Below are 24607 nucleotides of genomic sequence, written 5' to 3'. Positions count from 1 at the left end.
GTTTGGACTTCAGTTTATCGCTAACCTTATCACAGGGACTTTGAAGCACTAACTTACATCATCTGCATGCTGATCTTGGAATAAATTGACGATAGCAAAGATTCCATCTTTGACGAGGCCACATAAATGGAATAGGTACTAGCTAGCTTAATAGTTAATATTTGCGCGCTAGCTCTGCATATTCAGCTAGTGTGTGTGCGCGATTGACTGGATTAAACTCATGTCAGTTACGTTCGTTGAGTGCCTTTCAGACAGTAGATACGACCCCTCTGTTAGCTTGCCAACTAAGAAACTGGCAGTGGATCAAACCATTGTGAGGCAAAGGGTGGGTGGGGGGGTCGCAATCTTTTGAAACTTAAAAACGCGCTATTAAGTGTCTATAATCAGCACAATTGCTGTCATTGCGTATTATTAATATTATTTAAATTACATAGTTATGTTTCAGTGATATATTGGGGGGGACAAATCATATTTTTCCCAGGATGGGGGGGTCGTGTCCCCCCCATCCTGGGGATTTCCCCCCTGGGCCAGACAGTAGCCTGTGTGAGTTCTGGGTCAATACACCGTTCAATTTGAGAACTCCAGAACGGTTGTGGAGATTCTCTCATTTATGATCTATTGAGGTCATTACAAATATTTTATACAAGGTGTGTCTATGTTAAATTGTTTACCACTATGACGTAATCATGTGGTTGAAATTTCACCCTCAAAACAACAGCATACTGTAATTGATGCATTTTTCAAATTAAATGTATTTTCCATGTAGATTCCAGGTCACCATACGTTAAAACAACGTTGATTCAACCAGTTTGTGCCCAGTGGGAACTGGCCACAGGAGTTGACAAAACGGCACAAACTATCTGGGACCAATAGTGCTGAGCGATTAACAGATTATTATAAAAAAAATTGGTAACTAATTGACGACACACATCGGTTAAATTATTTGAATTCCATTTAATTCTGTTTTTTTTCCTGAGCTTAATGCGCAGTTTTTCTAGAGATAAATCTGATCACGCCCGAACTGTGCATATAGTAGTGGGTTCTAGTTTCCAACAGGCCCATGTTCTACATACACTACATGTGTATGTGGACACCTGCTCTCGCACCCTATATAATTATTTTTGATCATACATGATGTTCCAACTCTTCCATGTGTTCCACTGTTTTGTTGATGTTTCTTCAATATACCCATACCAAAGTGTAAGGGGTTAAATTATGACAAATTAATTTAAAAAGGGAATCTAGAGCTCGAATAATGATGATTCGAGGTAGCACGTCGATATATACGCTGTGCTTTGTTTCAAAAGTGTGTAATTTATTATATATGCAGAACGATTTGTACTGAATTTATATTGATATAATAACCCACCCCCTGATTTACAGGTGGTTCGTTCCCGAAAGGTGGGTGGTTTTCCCCTCCGCTCAAAGAAATGTGTTAGTCTGCAAGCCACCATCAACAATACTTTACTGCCCCGCAGGCGCTCGAGGACCGAGGTGAAGGGAACTCAAACACCCGTGAATTCCCTTGACGATTTGACAAAGGATTAGCTAGCTACAAGGTAAATGTCTGTTAGACAGAAGAAATACATCATATGTCATTACCCAGTTTTATCGTTTAGATAGTATTAGTAGCTATCATTTTGTTGGGCTCCTGCTGGAAATGATTAATCTTGACGACCAGATAACGGGTCACGATTAACGTAACGTTAGATAGCAAGCGTATGTTGGCTAGCTAGCAGCAAGTGTTATAGGTTTTGCTAGCAGCAAGCTAACATAATGTCAGTCGTTTAGTTAACTAGTTAGCCACTCATTTCAGATGCATGCCAATGTAGCTAGCTAACTAGCTAGTTGTATGTGTTGGTAGTTAGCTAGCTAGTCGTAAGTTAGGCTAACTTCCGATTTTTTTATGTTTTTTCAAATCCACGTTGTTGTTAAGATGTTACTGTCAATTGTCCTTTCCTCCTAGTGTTAAACCTAGCTAGCTAGTCAGACAAAAAAAAGATAAGTTAGGGAACAGCAGTTGTTTTCTAGTTGTCCCTACCATAAGCATCAGGTGGCAACAAATTCACTGAAGGCTGTTGCAATAAAATTTACAATTATTGCCATCTGAGACCACACTTAACTAAGGTTTCATCTAGACTTAAATACATCCACATAATTATCCAGTAGGGTGTTAAGGTTCCAAATGAAACTGTGGTTTTGGTGTTATACTTGGGGAATACTGTATTCCATGTTATAGATAATCTTCTCAGGAACACAGAACACTTTATGATGAGGATATCTTATGATATGATAGAAAAAGGTTGCGGACTGGTCAGTGTTAATCCCTAGTCAATAATGGCACCAAACAGTGGTGACCTGTCATTCAGGGCAGGTGGAGCCCCACCTGCTTTAATCTCCACCTCTTTAGCTAAAAAACATTTTTTTGCCTGTTTTGCATGATATTTTGGCATTAATTAATTTAATTCCATTTTAAAAGTGTTGAACGTTTAGGCCTACCATGTTGCAGCTCGTGTGCTTGCACTTGCTTATATTTAGCTCTAAGTGTTGATATAAGAACAAACATACACTACCGTTCAAAAGTTTGGGATCACTTAGCAATGTCCATGTTTTTGAAAGAAAAGCACTTTTTGTCCATTCAAATAACATCAGATTGATCAGAAATACACTGTAGACATTTTTTATGTTGTAAATTAATATTGTAGCTGGGAACGGCTGATTTTTCATGGAATATCTACATAGGGGTACAGAGGCCCATTATCAGCAACCATCACTCCTGTGTTCCAATGGCACGTTGTTAGCTAATCCAAGTGTATCATTTTAAAAGGCTAATTGATCATTAGAAAACCCTTTTTCAGTTATGTTCGCACAGCTGAAAAAGAAGCATAACTGGCCTTCAGACTAGTTGAGTATCTGGAGCATCAGCATTTGTGGGTTTGATTACAGGCTCAAAATGGCCAGAAACAAAGAACTTTCTTCTGAAACTTGTCAGTCTATTCTTGTTCTGAGAAATGAAGGCAATTCCATGCGAGAAATTGCCAAGAAACTGAAGATCTCGTACAACGCTGTGTACTACTACCTTCACAGAACAGTGCAAACTGGCTCTAACCAGAATAGAAAGAGTGGGAGGCCCCGGTGCACAACTGAGCAAGAGGACAAGTACATTAGTGTCTAGTTTGAGAAACAGATGCCTCACAAGTCCTCAACTGGCAGCTTCGTTAAATAGTACCCACAAAACACCAGTTTCAACGTCAACAGTGAATAGGCGACTCCGGGATGCTGGCCTTCTAGGCAGAGTTGCAAAGAAAAAGCCATATCTCAGACTGGCCAATAAAAAGAAAAGATTAAGATGGGCAAAAGAACAGACACTGGACAGAGGAACTCTGAATGATCACACCTGTTTGTTGGTACGTGTGAAAAGGTTAAGGTAGGGTTTGCATAAGGCATGAACAAATCTTCATGCTTTATGCAAACAGAGTTTGAAACAATTTTAAAATTAAACTTTTACTACATTATGTAAATTAGATGCGTAATATGCTAATTACTATGTACAGCATGTCAAATTCCACACATTAAGCTCATTCATTTATAGAAAGGTGGTCATATTGTTAACATATATTGATGTTTTATGCAGAACTGGGAGGTTGTAACTATTTAATAAAGCAATAACAAATAATTAATATATTTGTTTTTATGAATTATGCTAATTAGTTGTAGAATTGCAACGTTCCATTCACTTCAATGGGAAACATTTTAAAAGCTTCTGCTCTTACACCTTTTAAGGAAGACACATCAAACTTTTTTTTTTAACAGCACAAAGTTTGAGTTTGTGTGTGTAGGTAGTACGTGTGTGTGCGTATTGTGTGATTTAATATAGACACCACAGGACCTGGGGATAAAAATGGGATGAATTTACATTAACATTGAATATAGGCATAATAAATCTAAAATGCAATTCAAATAAATTCATTAGTTCCTAATCTATGGCTGACACATGACTGGGAATACAGCTTAAAAATAAAAAGGTAGGTGAGTGGATCAGAAACCCAGTCAGGATCTGGTGGGAACACCATTTACCTCCTGCAGTGAGACACATCTCCTTCACATAAAGTTGATCGGGCTGTTGATTTTGGCCTGTGGAATGCTGTCTATTCCTCTTCAATGGCTGTGCAAAGTTGCTGGATATTGGTGGGGGCATCCCAAACATGTTCAATGGGTGATGTCTGGTGAGTATGCAGGCCATGGAAAAACTGGGACATTTTTAGCTTCTTGGTATTGTGTACAGACCCTTGCGACATGGGATCGTGCATTATCATGCTGAAATATGAGGTGATGGTGGTGGATGAATGGCATGACAATTGGCCTCCAGATCTCATCACGGTATCTCTGCATTGAAATTGCCATCGATAAAATGCAGTTGTGTTCGTTGTCCGTAGCTTATGCCTGACCATACTATAACCCCACCGCCATCATGGGGCACTCTGTTCACAACGTTGATATCAGCAACCCGCTCGCCCACACAACCCCATACACGGCATCTGCCCGGTACAGTTGAAACCGGGATTCATCCGTGACGAGCACAAATCTCCAGCGTGCCAGTGGCCATCAAAGGTGAGCATTTGCCCACTGAAGTCGGTTACGAAGCCCAACTGCAGTCAGATCAAGACCTTGGTGAGGACGACGAGCACGCATATGAGCTTCCCCGAGACTGTCAAACAGTGTGCAGAAATTATTCAGTTGTGCAAACCCACCGTTTCATCACCTGTCCGGTGGCTTTTCTCAGACAATCCCGCCGGTGAAGAAGCCGGATGTGGAGGTCCTGGGCTGGCGCGGTTGCGAGGCCGGTTGCGAGGCCGTACTGCCAAATTCTCTAAAACAACGTTGGAGGCAGCTTATGGTACAGAAATGAACATTCAATTCTCTGGCAACAGCTCTGGTGGACATTACTGCAGTCAGCATGCCAATTGCATACTCCCTCAACTTGAGGCATTGCGTTGTGTGACAAAACTGCACATTTTAGTGGTCTTTTTTTTTGTCCCCAGCACAGGGTGCACCTGTGTAATGATCATGCTGTTTAATCAGCTTCTTGATATGCCACACCTGTCAGGTGGATGGATTGTCTTGGCGAAAGAGAAATGCTCACTAAAAGGGATGTAACCTCATTTGTGAGCCAAGTTTGTTTTCTTTTTGTTTTAGAAATACTATTTTTGTACATATGAAAAGAATATCCCAGACATTTTATTTCAGCTCATGAAACATGGGACCAACACTTACATGTTGCCTTTTTATATTTTTCTTCAGTATATTTGACTGAACTGTATAAACAATTGTAACTATTTAGCATTATAAGAATTACAATTATTAACAATCAATGTATCCCATTTTAACTAGTCAATTATGAGCAGGTGAGCTGGTAACACAATACCCTAACATCTGGCCGACCCTAGGCCTCTTTCATATCTCTCTTACTCTCTCACACATGCATACAACAAAAAAAACTCATTCTCTCCCATGGGTACACACTCTGCCAGCCAGTCAAGCGGATCTCTCGCTTGACGGGCACAGTATTAGTACAAAAATGGACTTAGAGTACTGCAGTTCGCAATACTGTCTAAAACACTTGATGTGCTGTTACTGTAATATCTGCATATGTAGCCTAATTGAGTGATTACATTTTTTGTCATTACTGCTGCTACGCATGGTATGTACTTATGAAAAAGGTCTAAAATATTTTATTTTCAATCTTTCGGGAGACTGTACTGCTGCTGGATGACTGATTTTATTGGATTTGCTGAAGGTGGATTTGGTGCATTCGCACTTGGTCAAAACAATGTAATTGTTTTTATTGTAAGTACATACCGTAACGGCAGTAATGAGGATAGTTGTTCTGCGAAACTCCTTATTTTGGTGAGTGTATTTATTATTACTTTTGTGTTATTACTTTTCTATTATTTCTCTTTTCTTTCTCTACAATGTTGTGAAGGGCCCATAAGTACCGTAAATTCCGGACTATAAACCGCAACTTTTTTCCCAGGCTTTGAACCTCGCGGCTTAAACAATGACGCGGCTAATATATGGATTTTTCCCGCTTTCAATTTTTTTTTCTCCAAAAATACACATTCTGTGACGTGCTCAGTTTTTTGGCGGCATGAAGCTTTCATTAGACCAATGAAATTGCCGAACGGGTTAAGGTCAAACAACTTTTTTGTTTACTGTTTAGATTAAATCGAGCGCTCTCAAACTTCCCATCATTCTGATTACGGTAGTCATTTTGTCACCCTCATCATGGCAAAGACACGGAGAAATGCAAATGATGCAGCTTTCAAGTTGAAGGCGATTGATCTGGCTGTTGGAAAAGGAAATAGAGCTGCTGCACGGGAGCTTGGTCTTAATGAGTCGATGACAAGCCATGTTTCGTTAAAGCCTGCGTAAGTTCATTTGTTTCAATGTACTGGTAGGCACCTGCGGCTTATAGACGTGCGGCTTATTTATGTTCAAAATAAATAAAAAATCAGTGGGTGCGGCTTATATTCAGGTGCGCTTAATAGTCCGGAAATTACGGTAAGCATTTCGCTGTTAGTCTAAACCTGTTATTTGTCACATGCTTCGTAAACAATGTTTTTAAAAAAATTAAGTATCTAAAGAGTTTTGACAATATTAGCTATCTAGCTTTATGCTCTCCTGTCTTGTTTTATTTAACAAGGCAAGTCAGTTAAGAACACATTCTTATTTACAATGAAGGCATACCAAAAGGCTTCCTGCAGGGACAGGGGCCTTGGATTTAAACAAATGGTTGTCTTTCCACTTGGTTTGTCATATTGCACATATTTTATTTTTATTTGTGCTTTTACCGGGAGTTGTTTTCAAATGTCAATATATGCAATATTTAGGAACAGTATAAAAGAAGAATAGGAACCTTGAATATGTGTGCCTACTCATTCATTTTAATCTCATTGTGCAGTTTAGTTATGTAATTCTTTAGATAAACGAAAGGAAGAAAAGGGTCCTGGGGGAGAGGGAGAGAGACAATTATTTTCACGTTATAATGAAATTACCTGCTTGGTTCTCACGTTCCAAAATGGTCACCTATGTAAGCCGGGGTAAGTTAATTTAGCAAGAGTAAACATGGCTCACCAGACACAAGGCTTCTGTTCTCTGTGAGATCACTGTTGGGTCCTAGTTTACAGTGAGGGGGAAAAAGTATTTGATCCCCTGCTGATTTTGTACGTTTGCCCACTTACAAAGAAATTATCAGTCTATAATTTTAATGGTAGGTTTATTTGAACAGTGAGAGACAGAATAACAACAAAAAAATCCAGAAAAAAGCATGTCAAAAATGTTATAAATTGATTTGCATTTTAACCTCTGGGACCGGCGGGACGAATTCGTCCCACCTACGTAACAGCTAGTGTAATCCTGTGGTGCGATTTTTAAAACGTTTGAAATGCTATTACTTCAATTTCTCAAACATATGACTATTTTACACCATTTTAAAGACAAGACTCTCGTTAATCTAACCACACTGTCCGATTTCAAAAAGGCTTTACAACGAAAGCAAAACATTAGATTATGTTAGCAGAGTACCCAGCCAGAAATAATCAGACACCCATTTTTCAAGCTAGCATATAATGTCACAAAAACCTAAACCACAGCTAAATGCAGCACTAACCTTTTATGATCTTCATCAGATGACACACCTAGGACATTATGTTATACAATACATGCATGTCTGTTCAATCAAGTTCATATTTATATCAAAAACCAGCTTTTTACATTAGCATGTGACGTTCAGAAAAAGCATTCCCACCGAACACTTCCGGTGAATTTACTAAATTACTCACAATAAACGTTAACAAAAAACATAACAATTATTTTAAGAATTATAGATAGAGAACTCCTTGATGCACTCGCTATGTCCGATTTTAAAATAGCTTTTCGGTGAAAGCACATTTTGTAATATTCTGAGTAGATAGCCTGGCCATCATGGCTAGCTATTTTGACACTCACCAAACTCCGATTTACTATAATAAAAATTGGATTACCTTTGCTGTTCTTCGTCAGAATGCACTCCCGGGACTTCTACTTCAATAACTAATGTTGGTTTGGTTCCAAATAATCCATAGTTATATCCAAATAGCGGCGTTTTGGTGTGCGTTCAAGACACTATCCGAAGGGTTACGCGCCCGACGCGTTTCGTGACAAAACATTTCAAAATATTCCATTACCGTACTTTGAAGCATGTCAAACGCTGTTTAAAATCAATTTTTATGCGATTTTTCTTGTAAAAAAGCGATAATATTCCGACCGGGAGTTGTTGTTTTCGTTCAAAGACGGAAGAATAAAAACATGGTGTCGCCTCGTGCACGCGCCTCCAGTCTCATTGTTCTCTGATCGACCACTATCCAAATGCGCTACTGTTTTTTAGCCAGGGGCTCCAAAGGCATCATTCACTGTTTTGCCGCCTTCTGAGAGCCTATGGGAGCCGTAGGAAGTGTCACGTTATAGCAGAGATCCTCAGTTTTCAATAAAGAGAGTGTAGAAGGCTAAGAAATGGTCAGAGAGGGCACTTCCTGTAAGGAATCTTCTCAGGTTTTGGCCTGCCAAATGAGTTCTGTTATACTCAGACACCATTCAAACAGTTTTCAAACAGTTTTAGAAACGTTGGAGTGTTTTCTATCCAAAGCTAATAATTATATGCATATTCTAGTTTCTGGGCAGGAGTAATAATCAGATTAAATCGGGTACGTTTTTTTATCCGGCCGTGAAAATACTGCCCCCTATCCATAACAGGTTAATGTGCTTCTTCTTGAGCCACTCCTTTGTTGCCTTGGCCGTGTGTTTTGGGTCATTGTAATGCAGGAATACCCATCCACGACCCATTTTCAATGCCCTGGCTGAGGGAAGGAGGTTCTCACCCAAGATTTGACGGTACATGGCCCCGTCCATTGTCCCTTTGATGCGGTGAAGTTGTCCTGTCCCCTTAGCAGAAACACCCCCAAAGCATAATGTTTCCACCTCCAGGTTTGACGGTTGGGATGGTGTTCTTGGGGTCATAGGCAGCATTCCTCCTCCTCCAAACACGGCGAGTTGAGTTGATGCCAAAGAGCTCCATTTTGGTCTCATCTGACCACAACACTTTCACCCAGTTGTCCTCTGCCAATGAACATCTGAATGATTCAAACTTCAGATGGGAATGTATATGTGCTTTCTTGAGCAGGGGGCCCTTGCGGGCGCTGCAGGATTTCAGTCCTTCACGGCGTAGTGTGTTACCAATTGTTTTCTTGGTGACTATGGTCCCAGCTGCCTTGAGATCATTGACAAGATCCTCCCGTGTAGTTCTGGGCTGATTCCTCACCGTTCTCATGATCATTGCAACGCCACGAGGTGAGATCTTGCATGGAGCCCCAGGCCGAGGGATATTGACAGTTCTTTTGTGTTTCTTCCATTTGTGAATAATCGCACCAAATGTTGTCACCTTCTCACCAAGCTGCTTGGCGATGGTCTTGTAGCCCATTCCAGCCTTGTGTAGGTCTACAATCTTGTCCCTGACATCCATGGAGAGCTCTTTGGTCTTGGCCATGGTGGAGAGTTGGAATCTGATTGATTGCTTGTGTGGACAGGTGTCTTTTATTCAGGTAACAAGCTGAGATGAGGAGCACTCCCTTTAAGAGTGTGCTCCTAATCTCAGCTCGTTACCTGTATAGAAGACACCTGGGAGCCAGAAATCTTTCTGATTGAGAGGGGGTCAAATGCTTATTTCCCTCATTAAAATGCAAATCAATTTATAACATTTTTGAAATGCGTTTTTCTGGATTTTTTTGTTGTTATTCTGTCTCACTGTTCAAATAAGCCAACCGTTAAAATTATAGACTGATCATTTCTTTGTCAGTGGGCAAATGTACAAAATCAGCAGGGGTTCAAATATGTTTTTCCCTCACTGTACATGGCTTTTTCATAAGCTTTTTAAAAGATGTTCCATCATTTTGAAAATCAGGTCATCCCTCTCCTTTCTCAAGAAGGGGGATCTCTATCATCTGCGCTGTTTGATATTTCATTAGACATGCTTTGAGTGCACCGCCTTGAACAAACCGTACCTCTCAGCATGGTAATGACCGTCTCATTCATGATGAGCAATTTTCATCAGAAAGTCTCCCGTTCCGTCTGACTAGTACAAGCCAAGATGTACATTTGAAAGAGTTTTTCTGTTCAAGAATGAGGGAGAACTCTTAGAGGTCAATGGATGTTGTGCTAGTCTCATTTCCTTTCATGTCCTCTTATCTCCGTGTTTTGTGTTTCTCCCTCAGAGATAGTATGGACAAAGAGGAGCAGTTTGTCAACATCGACCTAAACGACGACAACATCTGCAGTGTCTGCAAGCTAGAGACCGACACGGGGACCATGTCCTTCTGTCACGTCTGCTTTGAGCTCAGCATCGAAGGTGAGAGAGTGAAGTGGGGGGGAGGATATCAGATAACACATTTTTCATACAACTCTTATTGGCGTCTGCTGCCTGGGAAGAACCGTGGCCTAGAACAGTACTGGTGTTACTTGATCAAAAATGTAGTCAGGATAGCACACAACAGCACAGTAACGCCTTGTTCAAAAATTAATTTCATTCTGTTGGTCGTACGTCCTTTAAACACAGTCTTGCTCCACTACTGGTCGGACAGGTGTAGTGTCATAACGCAAGATGGAAGGGTCTCTCGTCAGAGGTCGCATTTATTTTGGAAGATTGCAAAATATGACCTTTACTTTCAAGACAGGAGAAACATATATTGTTTCAGGTGATAAGACATGTTGATTTTATTTACTTTTTCCTCAACTTGTTTCGTTTACTTTCTGTCAAGCTAGCTTACACAGCTAGCTAAAAGCTAGGTTGAATGTAGCCAACTAACCCAATGCCTAATAATTATCATCATAAACAAATGTCATGAATACCATCAAGAACATTTTCGGAATTAAAATGGGAGGCTACAGTCATAATTGGCTTAACAGCCAATGTATTATTCAACATTACTATTAAAATAGTACTCATTGTTTGGATCATTGTTTACAATTTGCTAGCTATCCCATAAAGCCATTGTGGAAAACTACATATTTGTTCTGTGGTTTTTCTACCTTCCTGTTCTATTGACGGACTCTGGTCGGACTGAAGATGATGCAAAGTATGCGTCTCGCAACAGAGCCTTGGACGCAAGGGGGCACTGCAATGCCACTCTGGTGCGGATTGTCCCCATTGAAATGAATGACTTCCGGCGCAGTACAATTGGAATGTGAAGGAGGCTTAGCAGGGTTTGAAATTCACTTTTTGGTCCACTGTGGCAGGTAGGTAGAAAGAAATAATAATCTACCATCCACTGAGATGTTTTTACAAGCCAAAATAGTTTTTTCCCCATAATTGCACAACAAAAATAAAACCAATAAACGGATGCCCGTGCTTTCGGTTTTTCTAAAACAATAAATGTATTACTAGTAAGAGGTAATGGGGTATATTGCTTAATTACATTTTTGTGACCGGTCTTTTAACCAATGTATGTTAAAATGAAAATTTTAGATACAATAGTAGAAACGGATACAGTGCATTCGGAAAGTATTCAGACCCCTTGACTTTTTCCAAATTTTTTTAAGTTACAGCCTTATTCTAAAATGGATTAAATAGTTTTTTTACCCTCATCAATCAACACACAATACCCCATAATGACAAAGCAAAAACAGGTTTCTAGACATTTTTGCTAATTGATTAAAAATAAAAACCTGAAATCACATTTACTTAAGTATTCAGACCCTTTACTCAGTACTTTGTTGAAGGACTTTTGACAGTGATTACAGCCTCGAGTCTTCTTGGGTATGACGCTATAAGCTTAGCACACCTGTATTTGGGGAGTTTTTTCCCCCGTTCTTCTCTGCTGATCTTCTCAAGCTCTGTCATCTCTGACAGAGATGGTTTTCCTTCTGGAAGGTTCTCCCATCTCCAAAGAGGAGCTCTGTCAGAGTGACCATCAGGTTCTTGGTCACCTCCCTGACCAAGGCCCTTATCTCCCGATTTCTCAGTTTGGCTGGGTAGTCAGCTCTAGGAGGAGTTGTGGTGGTTCCAAATGTCTTCCATTTAAGAATTATGGAGGCCACTGTGTTCTTGGGGACCTTCAATGCTGCAGACTTTTTTTGGTACCCTTCCCCAGATCTGTGCCTCGACACAATCCTGTCTCAGAGCTCTACGGACAATTCCTTCGACCTCATGGCTTGGTTTTTGCAATGACATGTTGTGGCATCTTGTGTGTCTTTTCCAAACATTGTCCAGTCAAATGAATTTACCACAGGTGGACTCCAATCAAGTTGAAGAAACATCTCAAGGATCATCAATGGAAACAGGATTCACCTGAGCTCAATTTCTAGTCTCATAGCAAATGGTCTGAATACTTATGTAAAGAAGGTATTTGTTTTTTATTTTGAATAAATCCGCAACATTTTCTGAACGGTTTTCGCGTTGTCACTTATTTTAAATCCATTTTTAGAATAAGACTAACGTAACAATGTGGAAAAAGGGAAGGGTTCTGAATACTTTCCAAATGCACTGTAAACAGTTCTACAACAGAACATCAAGAATCAACAAAGTGCCTACCCTCCCACAAAAGGCTTAGTGATATGGCTTATTTATTATTATAGTTCAGGGTTCCACCAGGGTCTAAAATTAACACCCGCCACCTTCCAAATACGGGTTTATTTTGGCATTGGCGGGTAAGGGGTGGATCGAAATATATGTAATGGTTACCTAGTCCAGGGGAGGGTCATGTAGTTGATTTAAATATTTGTCAGTGTTTTAGAATGAGTTAATTGTTAGGCTATATAGTGCCTTCAGAAAGTATTCATACCCCTTGGCTTATTCCATATTTTGTGTTACCACCTGAATTCAAAATTGATTAAATTCCTTTTTTCTCTCACTCATCTACACACAATACTCCATAATGACCAAGTGAAAACATGTTTTTTGGAATATTAGCAAATGTATTGAAAATGAAATGCAGATCTCATTTACGGAATTATTCACAACCTGATTCAGTAAATATTAGAATTACCTGTTGGCAGCGATTGCAGCTGTGAATCTTTCTGGGCAAGCCTCTACACATTTTTTCTTTTTTAAATTCTAAAAGCTCTATCAAGTTGGTTGTTGAACATTGCTAGACAGCCATTTTCAAGTCTTGCCATACATTTTCAAGCCTATATTATTTTATTTTTTTGTCAACTGTAACTAAGCCACTGGATCCAATTTGATGTAAAGTGATCTATACAGCGCTGTGGTCTGTTATGCTTTATGCTAGAAACAAGCTGTGAAATACCCGTCAAAGACGTGACTCCGATACATATAATAATATCATTGTTTCGTTTCTTTGACATTCTGAGGCTGAGCTACAACATTCTATAGACGAGGAGACAAAAACATGGACGTTTCTTGGGTAGTAATCTGTCACTCAATTGATTAAGCTGTTCACTTTCTGTACTATAGAAAATGTTTAAACCCAGACAGCTTTTAAGAAAACACTTGTGACCTTCTCTTGTTGGGTTAAGCCACGGAAGAGAGTAGCCAACAATTAAAGCTTCAATTTTTCTGTGTCGGTAGGCCTACTCTGTCTGTGGTGGAAAGGTTGGCCAAACTTTTGAAAGTACCATGTTCAGATTCCTAATGACTTCTCAGATTGAATTATTGTTCCACAGGTACAGTTTCATTGCAAACAAGACACTGATTTGGCATTGGAGAAATATGATAAGATGAGCACAGACCTATGTCCATTCTTAGCCTGTAATTTTGGTAATTTGTGTGGTATTAAAAAAAAAACTACGTAGACTTGCACGAAATGTTTATGAAAGGCTGTTTTTTTCTCAGACCTGCAAATACTATGGTAGATGTAGGCAATGCGTTTACTATAAAGGCGATCTTTTCACCCTTACTCTTGTTCACGGTGGTCTGCGAACCCACAACCTTCTGGCCCACAGCCCTGTGCTCTGTAAAAATTCCTGTGTTGTCATGTAATGCTTACTGGATGAACAGTTTCTAAACCTGCATATCTAAGGCTCTAGTCTGTCCAATAAGTGTTCTCTGGTCTTTTTTTAAGCATTCAGGGACGGTGTAGGGAGGGCCATCCATTTAATTTCAGAGATCCGATTTTCTCCATGTAACCCTTTATTATAAATAACACAGAATCCAAACCGGCTGCGTGCGTGCGCTATCGTGCATAAATGTATTTTGTCCCCCACACCAAACGCGATCACAACACGCAGGTTAAAATATCAAAACAAACTGAACCAATTACGTTAATTTGGGGACAGGTCTAAAAGCATTAAACATTTATGGCAATTTAGCTAGCTTGCACTTGCTAGCTAATTTGTCCTTAGATATAAATATTGAGTTATTTTACCTGAAATGCACAAGGTCCTCTACTCCGACAATTAATCCACACATAAAACGGTCAACCGAATCGTTTCTAGTCATCTCTCCTCCTAAGCTTTTTCTTCTCTTGACGTTATATTGCGATTGGCAACTTTTCATAAATTAGGTGCATTACTGCCACTGACCTCGTTCGTCTTTCAATCACCCACGGGGGTATAACCAATGAGGAGATGGGACGTGGGTACCTGCTTCTATAAACCAATGAGGAGATGGGAGAGGCAAGACTTGCAGCGCGATCTGCGTCACAAATAGAACTATTTTAGCCCTTGGCAACGCAGACGCACGCAAGCGGTGTGGGTGCAATAATTGAATAATATACATTTCTACATTTATTTTGCAACACGAGCGCACACGACGTGAGCGGTGTAGTTAGCCTGTAAGAATGTCTAATTCACCAGCCACGTTGGCGGCTGGTCACACTCATGGCAAGCATTTCATAAAACTCAAGTATGGGCACCAGTGCAAGTTGTGATTTATAGCAAAATACATGCTGTTTTTCTAAGTATTTCTGCCATTTTGTTTTATATCTGGTAATGCACAAAAATCTTTATCTTAACGTATCCCACCTTGCACATCAATACTGCCTGTCTGGAGGCCTGTGAGCACTGAGTGAAGTGCTGAAAGGTTTGTTTTTAAATGCAATGAGTACAGGCAAACTGTGGTCTAATTTACTCAAGTCTACTAAAGTGAGACATTGTCCTCATGTTTCTTGGCTATTTATACTGAATAAAAATATAAACGCAACATGTAAAGTGTTGGTCCCATGTTTCATGAGATTGTTTTTTCCATACGCACAAAGCTTTTGTCTAAAATGTTGTGCACATTTGTTTACATCCCTGTTGGTGAGCATTTATTCTTTGCCAAGATAATCCATCCACTTTACAGGTGTGGCATATCAAGAAGCTGATTAAATGGCATGATCATTACACAGATGCACCTTGTCCTGGGGACAATAAAAGTCCACTCTTAAATGTGCAGTTTTGTCACACAACACAATGCCACAGATGTCTCAAGTTTGGAGGGAGCGTACAATTATCATGCTTCTGCAGGAATGTCCACCAGAGCTGTTGCCAGAGAATTGAATGTTCATTTCTTTACTATGTACTGTATGCACGTACAATCACTGTGGGGATGACGTCATCGATGCACTTATTGATGAAGCCAGTGACTGATGTGGTGTACTCCTCAATACCATCAGAAGAATCCCGGAACATTTTCCAGTCTGCTAGCAAAACAGTCCTGTAGCTTAGCATCTGCTTCATCTGACCACTTTTTTAAATTTTTTTATTGACCGAGTCACTGGTGCTTCCTGCTTTAGTTTTTGCTTGTAAGCAAGAATCCGGAGGATAGAATTATGGTCAGATTTGCCAAATGGAGGGCGAGGAAGAGCTTTGTACTCGTCTTTGTGAGTGGAGTAAAGGTGGTCGAATTTTTTTCCCTCTGGTTGCACATTTAACATGCTGGTAGAAATTAGGTAAAACGGATTTAAGTTTGCCTGAATTAACGTCCCCGGCCACTAGGAGCGCCGCCTTCTGGACGAGTGTTTTCCTGTTTGCATCTGGCCGTATACAGATCATTGAGTGTGGTCCTAGTGCCAGCATCGGTTTGTGGTGTTAAATAGACAGGTACGAAGAATATATGTGGAAACTCTCTTGGTAGATTGTGTGGTCTACAGCTTGTCATGAGATACTCTACCTCCGGTGAGCAAAACCTTGAGACTTCCTTAGATATTGTGCACCAGCTGTTTTTTAGAAATATACATAGACCCTCACCCCTTTTCTTACCAGAGGCTGCTGTTCTATCCTGCTGATACAGTGTGTAACCCGCCAGCTGTATGTTATTCATGTCGCCGTTCAGCCACAACTCTGTGAAACACAAGATATTACAGTTTTAATGTCCCGTTGGTAGGATATACGTGATTGTAGTTCTTCCACTTTATTATCCAGCAATTGTAAGTTGGCCAATAGTACCGATGACAAAGGCAGATTAGCCACTCGTCACCGTATCCTTACAGGGCACCCCGATCTCCTTCCGCGATATCTCCGTCTTTTTCTCCTGCAAATGACGGGGATGAGGGCCTCGTCGGGTGTCTGGAGTAAATCCCTCTCGTCCGACTCATTCAAGAAAAATTATTCATCCAGCTCAAGGTGACTAATCCCTGTTCTGATGTCCAGAAGCTCTTTTCGGTCTTAAGAGACGGTAGCAGCAACATTATGTACAAAATAAGTTAAAAACAATGTGAAAAGCAAACAAAATACCACGGTTGGTTAATAGCCCTTAAAATGGCAGCCATCCCGTCCGGCGCCATTACATCTACTAGTAATACATTTCTTGTTTTAGAGACTTTACTAAGCATGCTCATCTGTTTTTTGGGGGCGTAATTATAGCCCCGAAAATGTTTTTGCTGGTGAAGAATTGGAGTGGCTGGAATTGTTTTTTTTGTTGTGTACCTGGCACAGTGGCTGGTTTACAAAAGTTTGTTTCAGGCCCTGCTGACATGTTTTACAAGGAGTACATGATGTGCCCCAATGAACAAATGTTGAAGCACACAAATAAATCTCGGAGAAAAATTATTTTAATGTTTTAATGATGCGAAATTACTCAGTTAATGAATAAAAGTTTTTAGGAGTGATCCATCCTCAATCAAGCACAATCATTAGGTGAGAACTTTCAGCTGCCCCTTTTAAGGGACAAACTGTTACCGTGGTGACTTGGGCGCTTGCTTGTGATTGAAATAGACATGCTTACCCACAAGTGACAAAATCTACCCGCATTTGGCAGGTGGTGGGTGTTAATTTTCAACCCTGGGCATAAGGCCTTGCCAGTATAATTTTCCAACAGCTTTGGCTTATAGGAGAAAAGTCTGCATGGTAAGTTAACCACAGTGTCGTTTGTGTTCTGTGTGTGTGTGTGTGTGTGTAAGCTGTGGGCCCGGCAGGTTCAGGTGGGGGTGTAATGGCTTGAATCACCTCCCTCCCACCACCTGTCCCAGTGAATCTGTTCCCTGTTTCTAGGTGAAAGCCCTAATGGAAGCTTGATGTTATCCAGATTGATGATGTGCATCCTTTGAGAGGGTATGTTTTGGTGTCTATTCAAGCTCTGCCCTTGTCTTCATCAGGGACAGTATGTAATTTCCCCATGCAGTGGACAGAATGGGTCTGAAGGGCCCATAGGAGGCGAGCTGAGCATCCATCCATTCATTCATTCACCCCCAATCCTTTCGTTAGAACACAGTAGACAGACTGCTGCTCAGCCTCCTCCTCATGCTTTGCCACTCCAATACGAGGTGCAGCAATGTGTTTTGAAGTGCCTTTTTCCATTTTTAGTTAATGATTGGCCTATTTTGAATGAAAAAGAACGCTACCTCCGAGGGGACTTGATGTGCCGTGTGGCTCTCAGTGTTTGTCTCATCTCATGGACAGACAGAGCCACTGTACAAGGGCCCCTCTTTTGTGAGGGAGAGCCGTGCATTTATCTCCACATGAAAGGAGAGAGTCATCCTATTGAAGCAGCAGCAGCTGATAGCAGAGCAGACTACATTTAAAAATATATATATTTAACTAGGCAAGTCAGTTAAGAACAAATTCTTATTTACAATGACGGCCTACCCCAGCCAAACCCAGACGACACTGGGCCAATTATGCGCGACGCCCTATGGGACTCCCAGTCACGGGTGGTTGTGATACAGCCTAGACTCGAACGAGGGTCTACAGTGACGCCTTTTGCACTGCGATGCAGTGCCTTAGACCGCTGTGCCATTCGGGAGCCCAATGATACAACACTGAATAATTTGAGTATAGTATTATGTAATTCTGACAGGAAGGGAAATTCATATGCATCAAGGATTTATGTGCTGTGCATGCATTGAGCAGTTATCGAATCCTGGAACTAAGAGAATATATCCTGACTGAGGAATGGTAATAATATATCCTGTTTGTTCCAGGCTGAGTTGTTTACTGTACTGCAGCAGGGATTTATTGTGAGTTTCCCAGAAAGAGCATGATTGTGAGTGGAATGGACAGATGCCCCAGTCTGTGTTACCGTTGTCATTGTTGCTCCACTGTGTCTTTGTGTCTAGATAAGCCTAGCCTATTTCGGCTATTGTTGCAGAGATTGTGATACAGCCTGTGTGGCCACTGTCCATGAAGTAAGCAGAACAGTTGGGCAGGTGGAATGTGCTTTGTGGCTGACTTTATGGGCAGGTGACATTTACAGTGCCTTCGGAAAGCATTCCGATCCCTTGACTTTTTCCACATTTTGTTACGTTACAGCCTTATCTAAAATGGATTTAAAAAAACAAATTAATCCTCAATCTACACACTACATAATGACAAAGCAAAAACAGGTTTTTAGACATTTTTGCAAATGTATTAAAAATAAAAGCAGATTACTTGAGCTCAGGTGCATCCTGTTTCCATTGATCATCCTTGATGTTTCTACAACTTGATTGGAGTCCACGTGTGGTAAATTCAATTGATTGGACATGATTTGGAAAGACACACCTGTCTATATAAGGTCCCACATTTGTCAGAGCAAAAACCAGGCCGTGAGGTTGAAGGAACTTGTTTGTGTGTGTCATACTGCAGTGTCCTTTGAAGGATTCACAGCGAGAATAAACTACTAATCATGATTCTTTATCTAATAACTTTTTGACAATCCAAAGGTTGTACAGCAATGACCCGTTGGAACTGAAACTTGGCATTGACATTTACTACTTTCGGTCTGGTAGAAGATTTGGTCAGTGCCAATAAGGAGCTGAATTTCGATACCCCTCCCTATTGATGGGGAATAAAACAGTTGTTAATTATTTATATGATACATCGTACTATGTTGATGTTTACATAACATTTTAACTAGAGAACTTCAGTATGTTTCACATCTGTGATCATTACTTGTTTCATACTTATAACTATAACACACACTTTAACCCTTTTCAACAGATGTCCGGCTGAATAAGGAAAGGCCCTACAGAATTAACATGCAAGTAATGTAAAGAAAGGGGGTTAGAATATTGTCATAATTATGCTGACGCATTCAAACAACGTTAAAATTAAAGGTATGCTACTAGACATGTTAACCATTTGTGTGTGCAATGGACCATTTACATTTTTGGGCCAAGTACCTTAGACCTTAAGGCAAACATTAAGCTACACCCGCAATAACATCTGCTAAACGTGTAGGTGACCAATAAAATTTGATTTGAAGTAAAACAAGAACTGTTCTTGCCGTATGGGCAAGTGTCTTTTGAGTGCTAAATGTCAACCCCTGTGTGTGTGTGTGTGTGTGTGTGTGAGACATTATTAGTGATTATATGGGAGGGAGCCAAGTATCTCCAGGCCCTGCTTACAGTCGAATCCCTCCGTGGCCAGGCTACGTTACATGCTCACTGATCATCTAGGCTAATGCCCACGGCTTATCTGATTCTGCCTGACTTCAACTGCTCTCTGTCCACACTGCTCAGAGTAGACCATGCAGAAGTCTTGCTCTCTCTCTCTGCTTCTTTGCTCTCTCTCTATCTCTCTTTATCACTGTTCCTCATGGGTGAATTAGCACTGCTGAATATTCATCAACGCGACACTGCTCTCTGAATATTTAAGAGGAGCCACACAACACACATTTTCTCTACTAGGCTACACTCAGTAGTTCAAGACTGAGATGTTATCCAGGCCTTCATTCTCAGACAGACTCAGTTTGCCCCTAGTTCAGAGTGTAGGCATATAGCGCAGCAGTGCACTGTTGCTGTGGAGGGCATGCATATAAGGCTGTTAATGTGTCCCTAACCACGTTCAGCTCCACACTCAGAGCTTCTCCCTAACGTAACCCAAGGTTAACATGAGCCGTGGATATTCAGGCATATCACCTAAAAACATTTTTTTTTAAAAAGGCTGACGTTGACAGACACTGCTGTGATTTTTGTTGTTGTTGTGACAATTCTATTGTTGATTGTCCAAACTCCATAGACAACAGGGCAGGTCCTGTAGGACCAGTAGCAGTCTGTTGTTTTGAATGGGGAGAGAGAGAACTGTGCAGCCTGCCAGGCTCCTTCAGTGTGAAGGAAGGATAGGAAGAACAACCTCTGTTATACAACGGGTGGTTTGGAATTGTTAGAGCCTATCCTTCCCATGATATACTAGACAACATACACATGGCCATATTCTAAAAGTGCCATCAGGATGAGAAATGTCAATAGAAAAACAAGTAAAAACGAAATCAAATTTCGCTAGTTTGCTGTCATTCCAGCTTCAGTTGGAAGTGATTGTATTAGCTGTGTAGTTGGCTAGCTAGCAAGGGGGGGAAAGCCTCCATAGCAACCATTTATGTTTGTCATACTTTTTGGTTTGCAATAGCAACTTGCAACTCAACCAGCACTTGGGTAGTTTTGCTTTACATGGCAGTCAATATGAATCGGACTAATGACCAGTAAACGCCTAAAATTGCACTTGACAAGTGTTAGTGAATGTAGCATCACGTTTTGTTGAAAAATGTATTGTTTGGGAAAGAATTGTGCTATTTAATGCTGGTAACAAGTTGTATGAAAGCAATAATACACTTGAGTCCATGTGTTTTTGGCGTTTTTAAAATTTTTTATCATGGCTGTGGTGATCTAGGCCTCGGCTATGACCATGTCACAGCCATGACAAAAATGGCCTTGTATTATTGCTTAATTATACCATGTCTGAGCTGTCCCAAAATTTAAAACAGACAAACATTTTTAATAATTATAATTGATTAATTGAACATGTTAACCACATGTATACAATATATCTAAGAGAGAACAATGTTATTGTGAACTGGTTACTGAATAAACTGCAGTGGTCTAAGGCACGCCATCTCAGTGCTAGAAGCGTCACCACAGACCCTGGTTCGATTCCAGGCTGTATCACAAACGGACGTGATTGGGAGTCACATAGGGTGGTGCACAATTGGCTCAGCGTAGTCCAGGTTTGGCCGGGGTAGGCCATCATAGTAAATAAGAATTTGTTCTTCTCACTTGCCTAGTTAAATAAAAAGTTTTACATTTCTTTCACTTACTTGCTGTGCTGTTTTGTTCATTTGTTCAGTCGTTTCATTCTCAACCAGGATTTCTATGGAATTCATGTTTTTATTTGACCTTTATTTAACCAGGTAGGCTAGTTAAACAAGTTCTCATTTACAACTGTGACCTGGCCAAGATAAAGCAAAGCAGTGCAACACAAGCAACAGAGTTACACATGGAATAAACAAACAGTCAATAATACAATAAAGTCTATATACAGTGTGTGCAAATGAGGTAGGATAACGGAGGTAAGGCAATAAATAGGCCATAGTGGCGAAATAATTACAATATAGCAATTAAACACTGGAATGATAGATGTGCAGAAGATGAGTGTACAAGTAGAGATACTGGGGTGCAAAGGAGCAAAATAAATAAAATTGAAAACCGTATGGGGATGTGGTAGTTGGATGGGCTAATTACAGATGGGCTATGTACAGGTGCAGTGATCTATGAGCTGCTCTGACAGCTGGTGCTTAAAGCTAGTGAGGGAGATATGAGTCTCTAGCTTCAGTTAATTTTTTATTTATTTTTGCAGTTCGTTCCAGTCATTGGCAGCAGAGAACTGGAAGGAAAGGCGGCTGAAGGAGGAATTTGCTTTGGGGGTGACCAGTGAAATATACCTGCTGAAGCGAACGCTACGGGTGGGTGCTGCTATGGTGACCAGTGAGCTGAGATAAGGCGGGGCTTTACCTAGCAAAGACTTAGATGACCTGGAGCCAGTGGGTTTGGCGACGAATATGAAGCGAGTGCCAGCCAACAAGAGCATACAGGTCGCAATGGTGGGTAGTATATGGGGCTTTGGTGACAAAACGGATGGCACTGTGATAGACTGCATCCAATTTGCTGAGTAGAGTGTTGGAGGCTATTTTGTAGATGACATCGCCGAAGTCAAGGATCGATAGGATAGTCAGTTTTACGAGGGTATGTTTGGCAGCATGAGTGAAGGATGCTTTGTTGCGAAATAGGAAGCTGATTCTAGATTTAATTTTGGAATGGAGATGCTTAATGTGAGTCTGGAAGGAGAGTTTACAGTCTAACCAGACACCTAGATCTGCTAAATGACTTAAATGTAAATGTAAATATGTGGACAATTACAAATACCTAAGTCAGAACCGTCCAGAGTAGTGATGCTGGGCGGGCGGGCAGGCAGGTGTGGGCAGCGATCGGTTGAAGAGCATGCATTTAGTTTTACTTGCATTTAAGAGCAGTTGGAGGCCACGGAAGGAGAGTTGTATGGCATTGAAGCTCGTCTGGAGGTTAGTTAACACAGTGTCCAAAGAAGGACACGTGGGTCCTTGCTTGTCAAAAAAGATTCACATCAAATAACACTATTTGACCAATCAGGACCTGAATATGACTGCACGTCACAATTTAACGCGTTCATACATTTTTTACGTAGTTATTACACATTGGTTACACTCACGCGTATTTCATATGCCACAACGATTCATCGACACGTGTGCTAGGATGCTGGTAAAGTTTTCTCACGCACCCACAGTGCTGGTCATAAAATAAAGCTAGCAAGCTCATGGATGCAAACAATGTTCTTCCCCCAAAACATAGCAAAACGACACATCTGTTTCAGTAGCTATAGTTAGCTACCGTAATTTCCGGACTATTAAGCGCACCTGAATATAAGCCGCACCCACTGAATTTGTAAAACATTATTATTTTGAACATAAATAAGCCGCACATGTCTATAAGCCGCAGGTGCCTACCGATACATTGAAACAAATTAACTTTACACAGGCTTTAACGAAGCACGGCTTGTAACAAAAATAAATAGGCTTTAACGAAACACGGCTTGTAACAAAAAATAAAACATTTGCAGTAAACAGTAGCCTACCAAGAAAGTCATTGGTCACCATCTTCCTTCTCCTGTGCACTGAAACCATCTCCGTCGGTGTCGGAGTTGAATAGCCTCTGAATTGCTTCATCCGATATTGGATCGTTTTCATTGTCGCTCTCGTCACTTTCATCTGGAGGCAAATCCCCCGCTGAGCCCTCTTCAACATGCAGCAGTCCAGCCTTTCGAAACCCGTTGATGATAGTGGATTTTGAGACAATGCTCCACGCTGTCAGGACCCACTTGCAGACTTGGCCATAAGTTGCTCTTCGCATGCGGCCCGTTTTAGTGAAGGATTTCTCCCCACTTGTCATCCAAGCCTCCCGCTGAACACGGAGCGCCACCTTAAATGCACGATTTACACTGATGTCGAGTGGCTGCAAATACTTTGTTGTGCCCCCAGGAATCAGGGTGACAAAATGACTACCGTAATCAGAATGATGGGAAGTTTGAGAGGGCTCGCTTTAATCTAAACAGTAAACAAAAAAGTTGTTTGACCTTAACCCGTTCGGCAATTTCATTGGTCTAATGAAAGCTTCATGCCGCCAAAAAACTGAGCACGTCACAATGTTTTTTTTGTAAGCGGGAAAAAGCCATATATTAGCCGCGTCGTTGTTTAAGCCGCGACGTTCAAAGCCTGGGAAAAAAGTTGCGGCTTATAGTCCGGAAATTACGGTAGTTAACTATATAGCTAGGTGTCATCATCTAAAATAACCCTAATTTAGAAGACGGTTCTTATTTGATTAATGGTGGTTGGACCCATCTGTGACGCTAGCCAAATAAGGATAAGCCACAATTGTGGACTTTGCTGTTAGCCTTCAAAATAAAAGTATGGCATAGTTCTACTATTTGTATTCATTTGCATCACTGTCAATTACATACTTTTATTTTGAAGGCAAACCCACAAATTCCACTATTGTGCCTAATCCTTATTGTGGCTAGCTTCACAACCTGGTCCGGTCGAGCTTCACTAGCCAGAAGAAGCTAGCTGGCTGCTTATAACATTAGCTTTGGGCAACAGGGTTAACCTCTTATGGCTAGGGGGCAGTATTTTCACGGCTGGATAAAAAACGTACCCGATTTAATCTGATTATTAGTCCTGCCCAGAAACTAGAATATGCATATAATTATTAGCTTTGGAGAGAAAACACTCCAAAGTTTCTAAAACTGTTTGAATGGTGTCTGTGAGTATAACAGAACTCCTATGGCATGCAAAAACCTGAGATGGTTCTGTTCAGGAAGTACCCTCTCTGACCATTTATTTTCTTTCTTTGACATCTCT

The 24607-nt window shown here is 40.8% G+C and overlaps 1 protein-coding gene across 1 annotated transcript in view; it reads left to right on the top strand.

The window, feature by feature from the left end:
• Positions 1 to 1435: 1435 nt before the first annotated feature.
• Positions 1436 to 24607, top strand: part of LOC115154340 (protein EURL homolog) — a 50643-nt gene continuing 27471 nt past the window's right edge. The window contains exons 1-2 of the mRNA XM_029700479.1: positions 1436 to 1559; positions 10305 to 10438. Coding sequence (XP_029556339.1) covers positions 10312 to 10438 — 127 coding nt within the window. The 5' untranslated portion in view covers positions 1436 to 1559; positions 10305 to 10311. The remainder of the gene's footprint in view (positions 1560 to 10304; positions 10439 to 24607) is intronic.

Source organism: Salmo trutta, chromosome 19 (assembly GCF_901001165.1).
Source record: "Salmo trutta chromosome 19, fSalTru1.1, whole genome shotgun sequence".
NCBI lineage: Eukaryota > Metazoa > Chordata > Actinopteri > Salmoniformes > Salmonidae > Salmo > Salmo trutta.
This window is presented reverse-complemented; position numbering and strand designations above follow the sequence as displayed.